A 15,259-nucleotide genomic window follows, 5' to 3' on the forward strand; every position below is an offset into this window, starting at 1 on the left:
ATTTTTTTTGCAATATTTCTAATCCTGGGAGGTGATAAATTGAAATAGACTAAATTCAGGCAAACACTTATTACAGGTAATTTGTAATGAGCCTCAGATTAAGTATTAAATAATTACAGTAATCTCCCCCACCCCCTTTTCCCATGGTTTTCTTTCTACTGTCAACCACGATCCAAAACTAGGTGAGTACAGTGCAGTATTTTCAGACAGCAAGATCACAGTCACATGACTTTAATTACAGAATAATGCTATAGTTGTTCTATTTTATTGTTGTTAATCTCCTACTATGCCTAATTTATAAATTAAACTTTAGCATAGATATGTGTGTATAGAAAAAAGCATAATATATATGGGGTTCAGTAAGCCTCAATAAACAGGAAGTCACTTTGGTCAAAGTCCTATATTCCTTAATAATTATGAAATATTCTTTCAAATAAAGTATCAGAATAAGTGGATATCTGAATCCTTGGTTTTATATGCAGGCTCATTTACTGTTTCAGATTATTTTTCTAACATAGGTAAACAATTGTTTCTGTCCTCAAGTTATAGTATATCTTTAGTAAATATACCATTAAGAAATATACATAAAAATTTTGGTATCTAATAATAGAGATTAGTAGAAATTGGAGCAGTAAAACAATATGAGTGCAAATTCTTCTTATATTGATTTTTTCACTCACCCTTATAACTTACTTCATAACTATTAAGACCCACTGTGGCTGGGCGTGGTGGTTGACACCTATAATCCCAGCACACTGGGAGGCTGAGGCAGGCAGATCACAAGGTCAAGAGATATGAGACCATCCTGGCCAACATGGTGAAACCCTGTCTCTACTAAAAATAAAAATTAGCTGGGCGTGGTGGCAAGTGCCTGTAGCCCCAGCATTTGGGAGGCTGAGGCAGGAGAATCGCTTGAACCTGAAAGGCAGAGGTTGCAGTAAGCCAAGATCATGCCAGTGCACTCCAGGCTAGTAACAGCAAGACTCCATCTCAAAAAAACAAAAAAGACCCACTGCTTCATTTCCAGAAAGATTCTTTCAGAAACATATAGGAAGAACATGCTGAAAGACCTGTTTAGGGAATTTATATTCTTAAGTTTTAAATCTGCTTACACTTTTCCTTCTATTGATCAGCAGGATTCTTTCCTCTGCTACAAACTTGTGAGATAGGAGATTCTGTTAGATTGTGCTACTATAATGTATGCTCCTTTTTAAAAGTAGAACTTAAAGTTGGACATGAAAATGACTTTTCAATGTGACATTTATTGTTTCTAATTTTAGTTGTTTAGACTTACCTACCTACCTTTATTCATTTCTAAAAACAATCTAAATTTTTGGTAATACTGCCACCAAGTTGTGATGATGCCTCATTCCCCAACAAATACAATTATTTTTGCTTTGAGTGAAACCATATTTGACTAATGAATTTTTCCATTAATGTCAAAAACTTAACCTGATTGGCAGGCCTAAAAACATACATTGTCCATGTCTTTTTAAAAGCATGTTTTGGCCAGCCGTGGTAGCTCATGCCTGTAATCCCAACACTTTGGGAGGCCAAGGCAGGTGGATCATGAGGTCAGGAGTTCCAGACCATGCTGGCCAAGATGGTGAGAACCTATCTCTACTAAAACTACAGAAGTTAGCTGGGTATCATGGCGGGTACCTGTAAACCCAAGCTACTCAGGAGGCTGAGGCAGAGAATTGCTTGAACCTGGGAAGCAGAGGTTGCAGTGAGCTGAGATCGCACCACTGCGCTCCAGCCTGAATGAGACTCCACCACTGCACTCCAGACAGAGCAAGACTCTGTCTCAAAAATAAATAAATAAATAAAAATCAGTATACAATTTCACTCTTATTCATTAGTCCTTTTCATTCTTTATTCTTTTAGGGAAGAATACAGCTGTCTTCTTCCCTGTTACCACTTTGCTAATTTAGAAGTATCCCAATGTTACATAAAAAGTCCTTCTCTTAGCATTATAAGTTCATGAGCTATAGCTAAGTTTTGCATGCCATTTTCTACAATGGTCATTTAAAATGCTATGTTTTCTTATGAAACAAGTTTACATTTAAAATATAAATGGCAATAACAGTTTCACTTTGTTCAATGCAAAACTGTAGCTCCTCCTTCAAAACACTATGGTTATATTATTTAAATGTGGCCTGCACATCACTTCTCAGCCTTTTGGCTAATATCAGGTATAGTTAAGACCAAGTATAGTATCTGTTCTCATCAGTAAATGTGTCCTATGTTGCAAATTCAAAATATTATTTCTAAAATTTTGCTTTATCAAATGAACTACATCTCAAATTTGACAGGCATGTATGTCAATCTCTACCTATTTTGTTTTATTTTCTCTCTTAACTACAGCACAAATAATAACTTCTTAAATTGGTCACTACTGGCAATAATACTAGATAGATGGTTCAAGAAAGACTTCTTTTAAGAATAATGATGGGACTTCTTAAAAATTATCTTAACATTTTATTGCTGTCTATACTGATCATATATGTAGTGCAAATAATGGCTTCTGATGGTTATAAAGCATTCCTGAATTATATACCAGGGCTATACACTTGACATACCTGCTTTATATAATCATACAGTAATATTTAGACTTAATACAGAAATTCAGAGATACTAGGAAAATTCTAATATACTGTGTTTAAAATAACTGTCTTAAGTTTCCCAGGGGAGACTAGCACAATCTTAACTAATGATTAGTGAAAGAATACAACCACAAATAGTAATGGGAGCTTGAGAAAAGTATTTCTTTAAAAAAGAATCACAAACATCTACCATTATATATATACATTACAATCAGGTGTAAGCACAATTTTTAAGTTGTGTTCAGTTATATGCTAAGAATGTACATTACAAAGTTGAGCAAAATTGATGAAATAACAAGGGAAGCAAGTTCATCTGAGTGTTACACATTTTTTCTTCAATTAGTAGAGAAAACAGCTCAAGTTCTCACAAGCAATGCAACACGTTTTTTATTTTTCAGTTATTGAAACCAGTCAAATATTAAATAATTTAATTCAGAAGTATTATTTATGCACACAAACTATACTTGTAACAGCATAACCATTTACCTGAAAAATAAAGGATAAAGTATTATATTTATTTACATATTGCCCATATCACTGATAGGCTTTTTCTTAATGCTTTGTTTTCTAAAAGTTTTAATGTTTTTAAACAAATAAAAATGGATTTAAAAAGACTGAACCAAAACAGTGCTACCTAAAAGTCACACCTTGTTACGAGACATCACTGTTTTTATAACAATTAAACTGATAAGATTTAAGATTTAACTTCTTCCTAAAGTATCAGAATATTTAAAAAAAAAAACCAAAGTCTCAATGTACCTATTTAAATAAATCATGCTTCCATAATAAAGAGAGTATCCTTTAAAAATGAAAAACCATAAAGAGCACAAATTTTTATTTACTAACAACACTGAAGAATTAATGTAAACTTTTGGAATATTTTTCCTTTAGACATTTTTCCTCTTAAGTGGACTTTTCAAGGCCTTGTCATGAAGAGCCTTAAGTTTTACTGTCAAAATAAATGCACTTATTTTGGGAGATAGTTTGAAGTAATAAGCATTCCCCACTGTACAAACAACTCTTAAGGAAAAGTTCATTTTCTATTTAGGTCACTAGCTTTTACATAAATAAAGCTGCCCCTGGTTCTGTGTAATTTACTACATTTTACCTATAGTCATTCCCACAAAGGATACAATATTATATTAGAGATATTACTTTAAATATATTGAAAAATAGAAGGACCAATTTAGAGTTCTGACCTAGGAAATTGTACATAAGCCTAGCATCGGTCCTGGAAATGGGTCTTTCATAAATGAAGATCCAACTACTTTCACAGTTTTATTACTGTTCTTCAGTTTATTACTAATCTGACAAGCCTAATTAGGTAATATTTCATTCTGTCTCACTGTTTTATACAAAATGCTTTAGGAAAAAGTTTTAATAAAACACTATAAAATATTAATTTTATATATACCTTATAGTTCTTAGCATTAAAGGTGTTCTGTTAACTCTGAACATAAATGTAAAGTAATCCTATTATCCAAAGATGTAGTTTGGATTCTGTTTCATTAAGCAACTGCCATTTCTACTACTAAATACTGCCAACCTTCAGTGAAAAGGCAGATTAAAGAAGAAGCTATACTTAACTTGCTTCACACAGAGGTCTCATTAGGCACTCAATTGGCTATTCTTTTTTCACTGAAAGAATAAACCTTCACTTACCCTTTCTCTGTGACTACCTCTTTCCCAGTATATTGGTCACATATAATCTGAAAAACTTAAATAACAAATATACTTTTAAAAAGAATGTATGTTCAACAAATTTCTATTTAATTCAATCTAATCCGCTCAATTAGAAATTTAATTTGCCACAATGTTTTAAAGCAATAATGTACTGAATTCCCAATCCAAGATTCCTTTATATATATGGGAATATATATATATATATATATATGGGAATATATATATATATATATATATATATATGCATCCTAAATTATCATCTTTCAAGATGTGTAATTTCTTACAACATATTATGTGCAAAGTTACTCTTAGCCACAAAACTTCAAACAACTGCTGCATTTAAAATCAAGCAACATCCAATACTCCAGCAGCCACAAGTTGCCGTGAGAGCCAGTCCAACCCTTCATACAGTCCCATACCACTTCGAGCATCACAGCCCTGAATGTACCAACTACGGCCACAGCATAATTTATGAAGACTGAGTAGTTCAGTGATTTCTTCTACTGACAGTGCTCCAGCAACATCCTGAAAGATATATACACATATTTTTCATCAGTCCATCCAAATTACCATTTTTCTAATTATCATTATGTATAGAGAAATTTGTTGACAGCATTCTAACAGAAGCCTAAACAAAAAACCTAGACTCTTTCAGTAATTATTCTGAGATTAACAAGAATAGGAAAAAAAACAGTTTGGTTAAACTAATTTCTATGTGTGTGTACGTATACAGTTTGTAAGGGTAACCTAACAATGAAATCAATAAAGGCCTTGCAGCCTAAATGGAAACATATTGCCTAAGTAATTTTTTTATTTTTTGAGATGGAGTCTCACTCTATCACCGAAGCTGGAGTGCAGAGGCACGATCTTGGCTCACTGCAACCTCTGCCTCCTGGTTCAAGTGATTCTCCTGCCTCGACCTCCCATGTAGCTGGGATTACAGGCACGCGCCATCATGCCCAGCTAATGTTTTTGTATTTTTAGTAGAAGCAGGGTTTTACCATGTTAGCCAGGCTGGTTTCGAACTCCTGACCTCAAGTGATCCGCCCATCTTGGCCTCCCAAAGTTCAGGGATTACGGGTGCGAGCCACTGCACCCGGCCTAAGTAATTATAAGGCATCAACTTAAAAAAAAAATTAGGCTGGGCACAGTGGCTCACGCCTGTAATCCCAGCACTTTGGGAGGCCGAGGCGGGTGGATCACGAGATCAAGAGATCGAGACCATCCTGGTCAACATGGTGAAACCCCGTCTCTACTAAAAATACAAAAAATTAGCTGGGCACAGTGGCGTGTGCCTGTAATCTCAGCTACTCAGGAGGCTGAGGCAGGAGAATTGCCTGAACTCAGGAGGCAGAGGTTGCGGTGAGCCGAGATTGCGCCATTGCACTCCAGCCTGGGTAACAAGAGCGAAACTCCATCTAAGAAAAAAAAAAAAAAAAATTAACACACGAAAACCTTAACAAATGGTTTATACATAGGGTTATATATCGAAGAGTTCACTACATTCCCGCTCTGAACACCCATTGCCCCAGGAGCAACCACCAGTAACAACATATTTTTCCAGAAAATTTCCATGCATGTTCATACAAATAAACACAAAGAGGAACATAGTTTAGACTTTCTATAACTTGCAGGGTTGGTTTTTTGTTTTTTACATAAACATGTTGAAGATACTTCTCCATTATCAGCACAGATTATCTGCATTATTTTTAATATCAGAATTCCCTTCCATTGTGAGGATACAACAATTTAACCAGTCCTATACTGAATGTTCAGATTAAAGTTTTGTGCTTATATGCTATTACAAATCCATATATATACACACACGTACATACATATACATACACAAACAAGAGTTGACATACATTTATGTGTATTTGCAAAATTATCTGTAGGATAACCTTTGAATATTTGTCTACCAGATACATAGAGGTAGAATGGCAGGGTAAAGGACTTTGATGAATATTGCCAAATTGTCCCCCAAGAAAATGTCTCAGTTTAATAACCACCAAGAGTGGGGTGTACTTATTTAATAAATCATACAATAATTAGAAAATATTTATTTTTACTATACCAGATTCAAATCCCATCTTATTGAAGGAGTAAAATGTATCATATTGAAAGTGTATGGAATGTGGCCCAGTGCAGTGGCTCACACCTGTAATCCCAGCACTTTGGGAGGCTGAAGCGGGCAGATCATTTGAGGTCATGAGTTTGAGACCAGCCTGACCAACATAGTGAAACCCTGTCTCTACTAAAAATACAAAAATTAGCTGGGCATGGTGGCAAGCACCTGCAATCCCAGCCACTTAAGAGGCTGAGGCAAGAGAGTCGCTTGAACCTAGGACGGGGAGGTTGCAGTGAGCAGAGTGCCACTGTACTCCAGCCTGGGAGACAGAGCAAGACTCAGTCTCCAAAATAATAATAATGGTGTATGTAAGTCTGAAGATTAGAAAACACTTTAATCTTTATCTGATGAGCAGAAAATGGTATTTTCACACAGGCTGCCTAGTATGGCAGGGGCACGTACAAATAATGAACAGTACGATTTCAAGTAATTTACATAACCTCAGGTTTAGTCTCCCCATCTATGACAGGATTTACAACACTTGCTCTATCAAATGCAAACTGGTCTGTATATCAAAGAACATTCACTGACTTATCTGAATGTCTTAAATGTACCAGTTCTTAATAGTTTGCCTTTTTTTATTAAGGGGAAAATTCTTTATTCTTCATCCTATTCTTCCCCTCCCATGACATCTATCTACTCCACTTCTACTCTTCTTCTACTACCACTACTTAAAGGCATCTCATCCTCCTAGAAAGTTAGGGTCAAGGTCTAGGAATCTTCAGCTACTCCCAGTCCTTCATCCCGGCCATTCAGTCACCATTTCTACCTCAAAGTCTTTTCCATCTGCCTCCACCTTTCTATTTCTCTATTCGGAGTCTTGTTAATGGTCACTTGAATTATTTAAGCAATTTACTGCATCTCCCTGTCTGTAGTCATTTGCCCTGATTCACTCTACCCCTAGAATTATAGTATTAAAACACTGATATGATCTTATTGCCCACTAGTCCAAAAACATTTTGATGAGTCCTCTTTGCTCATAGAATAAAACCTAAATTTCTCAGTCTAGCTCTGTCAGGGCTTTACAGCATGGCCTTGTCTGTTATTCTAGATTCTCTAGAATACCTGCACCTGACATACAGATCTGCTTGACGTTCCCTAGACTAAAAACATTCATGCTATTATCGTCTCTGTAATGTTCTTCCTTTCACATATTGACTCAGCCTCATCCATAATTTCAGCTCAAATCCTAAATCTTACAATCTTACAACATGCCACGTTTAGAACTACTCTCCTAATTCCCTGTAACATTCTGTTATTGAAGTCACTTATCAGTTTTCTTTGTATTTGAATCTCACTTATGTGTTCATATGCATACCCAGGAGTTTCTGGTGAGCATGAACTACCTTATAATTCTATTTTGTATACTCCCAGGTAACCAACACAGCATTTTTCACATAGATGTACTCAAAATACACAGAGAAACTTTATAAATATCTGTGGAATTGATTTTCTGAAATATTTCCAGTTGCCTTATGACATGGAATGCACAAAACTACTAAAATAAGTATTCTAATATAAAAATGCATTACCTGTTTGTTAGCAAAAATCAGGAGCAGAGCATCTCGGAGTTCTTTTTCCGTTAACAACTTTGCAAGTTCACTGTGTGCTTCACTAATTCTGTCTCTATGGCTGCTATCTACAACAAACACAACAGCTACCCAAAAAAACAAAAATACTAATTAGTCACGTGCTAAAGTTCAGTAAATGGACCAAATATTTAATAATATCATTATTATATTATGGTTAGAGTTTGTCTACCATCATCATTTACACACAGGCTGCGTAGTATGGCAGGGGCACCTACAAATAACGAACAGTATGATTTCAAGTAGTTCACATAACTTCTCAGGTTTAGTTTCCCCATCTATGACAGGATTTACAACACTTGCTCTATCAAATGCAAACTGGTCTGTATATCAAGAAACATTTTTTACATAATGAATTTCAAAATATGCCTCATGATCTTCTACCTACTGATGCTACTTGTTCTTCGAATACTACTTTTGTAATATTTTGTCTTCGAATAAAAGACTAAAAGATAAAAACGATCACCATTTTTCTCTCTGCAAAGTATTGTCTCTAAGTTAACTATCCCCATACTTTCAACCATTCCTCATATTCAAAATTCCATTTTTGCAGGGCACAGTGGCTGACACCTATAATCCCAGCACTTTGGGAGGCCAAAGTGGGAGGATCACTTGAGCTCAGGAGTTTGAGACCCTTGGGCAATACAGTGAGACCTTGTCTTTACAAAAAAAAATTAAAAATTAGCTGAATGTGGTGGCATATACCTGTAGTCCCAGCTACCTGGAAGGCAAAGGTGGGAGGCTTGCTTGAACCCAGGAGGCAGAGATGGCAGTGAGCTGCAATCGTACCACTGTACTCCTGCCTGGGCAACAAAGCAAGATTCTGTCTCAAAAAAAAAAAATTCTATTAATTATGGCTCATACTAAATATCAAAAATCCCAAAGTAAAAATAATTATTCAGTCTCTCATCTTGGTACAAAGCAGGATAACATACAGAATAGGAGGCATGAGCCTAAGTCTTAGGTTGGGGTCTATGAGGCAAAAGTGTAGAACAGAACCCAAATGTGACTAAAACCTATGTAGAGTATATGATATAATACCGTTTGGTCAAAAGCAAGCCACTGTAACTTCTTTTGCGGGTAAAAACTATTTATGAAAGAAATGTGGGAGTGGGGCTATTGTGAGATTATAATGGGATAAATGTTGAGTTTAACTGAATTGAGCAGCAGAATCATACACCATAAATTCAACTCTATACCACTACATTGCCAGCAATCACAATCATATAATACTGATAATATACATTCTCTGTTAAGAGAAGCAAGAACACTCTTAACTCTCTATGTATCTAAGCTACATCTGGTTTATTTCTATAATAATGGTTTATCAGGAATAAACTAAAAGTACATATTCTAATCTTTCTACTTCCGTTTTTTACAAGATAAGGAACTAGCCACTAATACTTAAGTGTATAGTCAAGGATTTAATAATAAATATCAGCTTTGCTAGTCAAATCAGTACACTGAAAACTGCCACCCTAAAAATGTGAAAAATTAAATGTCATTTTTAACTCTCACCTTGAGTATTGAGGTAATAATGTTTCCACAATGGTCTTAATTTGTGTTTTCCACCTACATCCCAAATAGTGAATTTTAGATTTTTATATTCTACAGTTTCCACATTAAAACCTGTTTTAAAAAAAAGTTAACTTTTATACTATATTTACATTTACAATGAATGACACATCAAACACAGACAATTCCCCAGTGTATAACTGTGATTTATCAATTATCTATATGCAGCAATATCCACTGAATCCTCATCAACCCCATTCCTGCTCCTACATGGAGAGTGAATACCTGTAACCTCCTCTAAACCTCTACCAAGGTCCTTAGGACCTTGGGATCCATGCACCTTCCAGCTCTGTTGCACTACTGCCCCCAACCCCACACCTTCAGCCCGGATCACCAATCTTCTATTCCTTCAAACTGTCCCACCAATACTGTTTCTTCTTTTTATCCCCAACCACATTTCATTCCCATAGCCACACAATCTTGCATTTTTTCTCTGAGATGCTGATGTCTTAAAGCCAGAAAAGAGCCCACCACCATGACAGATTAGTATCAAGTAAGACCACAAGAACTCGGCTGTAAGCTAGGGTTTGTCTATTAAATGTCCTTTAAGGTAAAAACCAGTATTAATACTTACCAATTGTTGGAATGGGCTGCATGAATTCATCCTGTTTTAACTTAAACAAGATAGTAGTTTTTCCAGCACCATCCAATCCTAATGTAACGACCCGAATTTCCATTTTTGGTCCAATGTGAACTCGATTATCCTATAATTTAAATATTTTAAAATAGTTTTCATTTGACATACAGTTAGAAAGTAATAGCATTTAGCACCTTTATTATTTCTACATTTCCTATTCATTCCTCAACCATTGCAATCTGAGTTGTATTCCTCAGAATTCCTTCCCCATGGCTAAATATTTCCTTAGTAAAACTGACCAGTTTGTCTTTGTATAACAGAATATACACACTCACTTAATTTTCTCAGATTTTCTAACTCAAATGAATCCTCTTTAAATCTTATTTAAGCATGTTTTTATGCTATACTAAAACACCTTACAATAGGGCTAAATTAATTAAAATGAAAATTGCTGCTCAATTCCCAAAAATTTTCACTATGAATCTGATGTATATCCCTCCAGATACTTTCCCATGCACTTACTGGCCAACATACACAAACACAAGAAACTTTCTTTAAAAAGTATCACCCACACATTACAACGTGTTTCACTCAACAGTATATTACAGAATCCTTTCAATACATATGAACCAACCTTTTTCTTTTAATGGCTTCTTTACATTCCATAAACCACAATTTAACCAAGCCCCCAACTGGTAGATTTTAGATAATTTCTGATTTTATGATATTACAAATAATACTATAATGAACATTTTTATATATTACTAGCTGCATGATTTCTCTGCTTCCCTTCTTTCATAAAAGGAGGACTAAAATAGTACAAAATTTACATAGGATTCTTGAAAGGATTAATTTTTAATAAAAAGTCCTTACAACAGTTGCCAACATATATGTGTTATTTCTGCTTATTCCTCTGAGCACTCTTTGCTTGGCTTTTATGATACAAAATTTCCCGGGTTTGGTTTTACCCCATTTTTGGATGCTCCTAATTTTTCTTTTATCTGCCTCTTAAATGTTGCTATTCTTGAGGGTCTGTATGAGGCCCTCTTCTCATTCTACATATTTTCTTTCTCTTTACAAGCTTTAATTACCATCTACACGACGGCTCCAAAGCTATACTTAAAGCCCAGTTATACGTCTCAGAAATAAAACTATATATGGAACAGAATTACTTCTGTGAGAACTCTAGAGAACAGTTAAGAAGCTACAGCACCAGGCCATAAAACCAAGAAGGCATTCCAGTGAAAGGGGTAATAAAATTCAGAGTATTCTGTGCACTCATCCCTGCCCTTCCCCATACCCGACATAGTGAGGCTGAGGTGCAACCAGGAGGAAACTACAAAATACTAGCAAACTGAATTCAACAACACATTAAAAAACCATTTGGTACACCATGACCAAATGGGCTTTATACCTGGAAGGCAAGAATTATTCATCATCAATCAGTGTAATACATAGAATGAGATTAAAAAAACACATAATCATCTCAATAGTTGCAGAAAAAGCATTTGACAAAATTCAATACCCTTTCATAATAAAAACATTCAACAAACTAGGAACAGAAGGAAACTGCCTCAGTGTAACATACACGAGATATGAAATGCCCACAGCTAACATGATACTCAAAAAACTGAAAGCTTTTTCTTAAGATAAAGAACAACAAGAAGATGCTCACAGAGCAATTAGGCAAGAAAAATAATAAAAGACATACAAATTGTAAAGGAAGATGTAAAATTATATCGCTTCACAGATGACATGATCTTGTATGTAGAAAATCCTGAACAATCCACACAAAAACACCTATTAGAAAGAATATAGTCATGGAAATAAATATTTTGACACTTCAAACCATATTAATTTTATTGTAGTTTGCAGCGAGATAACTATTTCATTGAAGAAATCAGGAAGGATTAACATAATGTTCATATCGCCAATATTGAACATCAAAAGAATTGTCAGCCAAACTGAGTAGCTGACTTCAAGTGACTTGAATTCAGGGAAACTGGGATGAGTTATGCTCTCACTGTGGCATATATAAATTTTTGTTGTTGCAGTGGTTGTGAAGGTGGCAGTTTCTGAAAGTGAAAAATAAAGGAAACTATCAAGAAAAAAAAAATACAGTCAACAAAGTTTCAGGATATGAAATCAAAACAAAAATCAGTTGCATTTCTATATACTTAAAAATCCAAAAAGGAAATTAAGAAAACAATTCTACTTACAATAACATCAAAAGTATACTTTCAGGGGTCATTTTTATAGTTCATGACTAAAGAAGTTTCTTTGAACATGTAGAGAAAAGAAAGTTTAAGATATTTAGGAATAAACTTAAACAAAATGGTGAAAGACTTGTTAAGATACTATGTTGGTGCAAATATAACTGTGGCTTTTGCTAGTACTTTTAACAGCAAAAACCACAATTGCTTTTGCACCAACCTAATATGTAAGCATACACCCAACCAAGATGGTCAAAGACTTGCACAGTAAAAACTACAAAAACTATAAAACATTGCTAAAATAAACACATAAACATTCCATGTCCATGGATTGAAAGACATATTAAGATGTGAATACTACCCCAGGAAATCTATATAGAGTCAATGCAATAGCTATCAAAATCCCAATCATGTTTTTTGCAGAGATAGAAAAAAATAAGCTAAAATTTATACAGAAGTTCCAGTGACCCTGAATAGCCAAAACAATTTTGAAAAAGAACAAAATTGGAGGACTCACACTCCTGACTTCAAAATATATTACAAAGCTAATGTATTATTCTGTTTTTGCATTGCTATAAAGAAATACCTGAGACTGGGTAATTTATAAAGAAAAGTTTAATTGGCTCACAGTTCCACAGGCTGTACAGGAAGCATCAGCTCAGCTTCAAGGAAAGCCTCAGGAATCATACAATCATGGTGGAAAGCAAAGAGGGAGTGAGGCATTTCACATGGCAGAAGCAAGAGCAAGGGGGAGGTGGGAGGTCCCACACACTTTTAAAAGACCAGATCTCATGAGAACTCACCTATTATGGCAAGGACAGTATCAAGGGTTACGATACTGAACTCTTGAGAAACTGCCCCCATGATTCAATCACCTCCAACCAGGCCCCACATCAACATTGGGATCACAACTGGACATGATATTTGGGCATGAACACAGATCCAAGCCACATCAACTACAGTAACGAAAACTATGTCATACTGGCACATAAAGATGAGACATACAAACCAATAAAATAGGAGAGCCCAGAAATGAACTCTCAGGTTGAGGGTCACATAATCTTCAACAAGGGTGCCAGGACCATGCAATGAAAAGACGGTCTCTTCAATAAATGATGCTGGGGAAACTGGATATCTACATGCAAAATGATGTGGTATATCTGACACCACCTACAAAAATTAACTCAAAGTGGATTAAAGCCATAAATTTAAGACACCAAACCATAAAACTCCTAGGGAAAAAAAATAGGGGAAAAGCCCCACGACACTGCATTTGAGAATGACTTCATGGACATGATATCAAAAGCACAGTTAAAAAAAAAAAAAAAGGCAAAAATAGGCAAATGAGACTACATCAAATTTAAAATTTTTGTGCATGAAACAACACAATCAACAGAGTGAAAAATCGACCTTGGAATGGGACAAAATATTTGAAAGTCACAGCTCTGACAGGGAATTAATAGCCAGAATATATAAAGAACTCCTACAATTCAACAACAAAAAAGTCAATACAATCAAAAAGTAGCCAAAGGATGGAAACAGACACATTCAAGGCAATATACAGATGGCCAACAATTATATGAAGAGATGGTTGTCCTCACTAGTCATCAGAGATATGCATATCAAAACAAATAAGGTATCATTTCACACCAATCAGGATGGTTACTATCTGAAAACAAACAGAAAATAACAAGTGCTGGTGAAAATGTAGAGAAACTGCACCCTTATGTACCACTGGTGGAATTGTGATATGCAGCAATCATGGAAAACAGTATGGTGATTCCTCAAAAAAATTAAAAAATAAAAAAATTTAAAAAATAACTACTACATGATCTACCAACTTCACTTCTCAGTATATATCCAAAAGACCTGAAAGTAGGGTCTTGAAGACCTGCTTTTTTTTATTTGTACACTCACTTGCACAGCAGCACTATTCCCAGGAAACCAAGAAGTAGAAGCAACCCAAGTATCCATCAACAGATGAAAGAACAAACAAAATGTGGTATACATATTGTATTAGTCCATTTTCATGTTGATAAAGACATACAGTTCCACATGGCTGGGGAGGCATCATAATCATGGCAGGAGGCAAAAGGTACTTCTTACATGGTGGCAGCAAGAGAAAAATGAGGAAAAAGCAAAAGTGGAAACCCCTGATAAACCCATCAGATCTTGTAAGACTTATTCACTATCATGAGAATAGCAAAGGAAAGACCAGTTCCCATGATTCAATTACATCCCCCCTGGGTCCCTCCTACAACATATGAGAATGCTAGGAGATACAATTTAAGTTGAGATTTGGGTGGGGCCGAAGCATATCATTCCACCCCCTGGCCCCTCAAAATCTCATGTCCTCACATTTCAAAACCAATCATGCCTTCCCAACAGTCCCCCAAAGTCTTATTTCAGCATTAACCCAGAAGTCCACAGTCCAAAGTCTCATCTGAGACAAGGCAAGTCCCTTCTGCTTATGAGCCTGTAAAATCAAAAGCAAGTTAGTTACTTCCTAGATACAATGGGGTACAGGTAGTAGGTAAATACTGCCATTCCAAATGGGAGAAACTGGCCAAAACAAAGGGGTTACAGCGCCCATGCAAGTCTGAAATCCAGCAGGGCAAATTTTAAAGCTCCAAAATGATCTGCTTTGACTCTAGGTCTCACATTCAGGTTACACTGATGCAAGAGGTGGGTTCCCATGGTCTTCGGCAGCTCCAGCCCTGTGGCTTTGCAGGGTACAGCCTACCCCCCAGCTGCTTTCACAGGCTGGTGCTGAGTGTCTGCGGCTCTTACTGGTTGCATGGTGCAAGTTGTCAGTGGATCTACCAATCTGGGGTCTGGAGGATGGTGGCCCTCTTCTCACAGCTCTACTAGGAAGTGCCCCTGTAGGG

The 15,259-nt window shown here is 35.8% G+C and overlaps 1 protein-coding gene across 2 annotated transcripts in view; it reads right to left on the bottom strand.

Annotated features, from left to right (window-relative positions):
* Positions 1–2,747: 2,747 nt before the first annotated feature.
* Positions 2,748–15,259, bottom strand: part of TRIM23 (tripartite motif containing 23) — a 36,580-nt gene continuing 24,068 nt past the window's right edge. Inside the window, exons 8-12 of one of the 2 annotated variants that reach the window (XM_012462266.3) lie at positions 10,156–10,285; positions 9,525–9,635; positions 7,950–8,074; positions 4,709–4,814; positions 2,748–4,323 (exon numbers count right to left, since the gene is read on the bottom strand). In XM_012462266.3, the coding sequence (XP_012317689.1) occupies positions 4,265–4,323; positions 4,709–4,814; positions 7,950–8,074; positions 9,525–9,635; positions 10,156–10,285 (531 nt within the window). In that variant the 3' untranslated portion in view covers positions 2,748–4,264. Of the gene's footprint in view, positions 4,815–7,949; positions 8,075–9,524; positions 9,636–10,155; positions 10,286–15,259 lie in introns of both variants that reach the window. The other variant, XM_012462265.3, reaches the window with a different exon arrangement.

Source organism: Aotus nancymaae, unplaced genomic scaffold, assembly GCF_030222135.1.
Source record: "Aotus nancymaae isolate 86718 unplaced genomic scaffold, 86718_ANA_hifiasm-v0.15.2.pri h1tg000014l, whole genome shotgun sequence".
Classification (NCBI taxonomy): Eukaryota; Metazoa; Chordata; class Mammalia; order Primates; family Aotidae; genus Aotus; species Aotus nancymaae.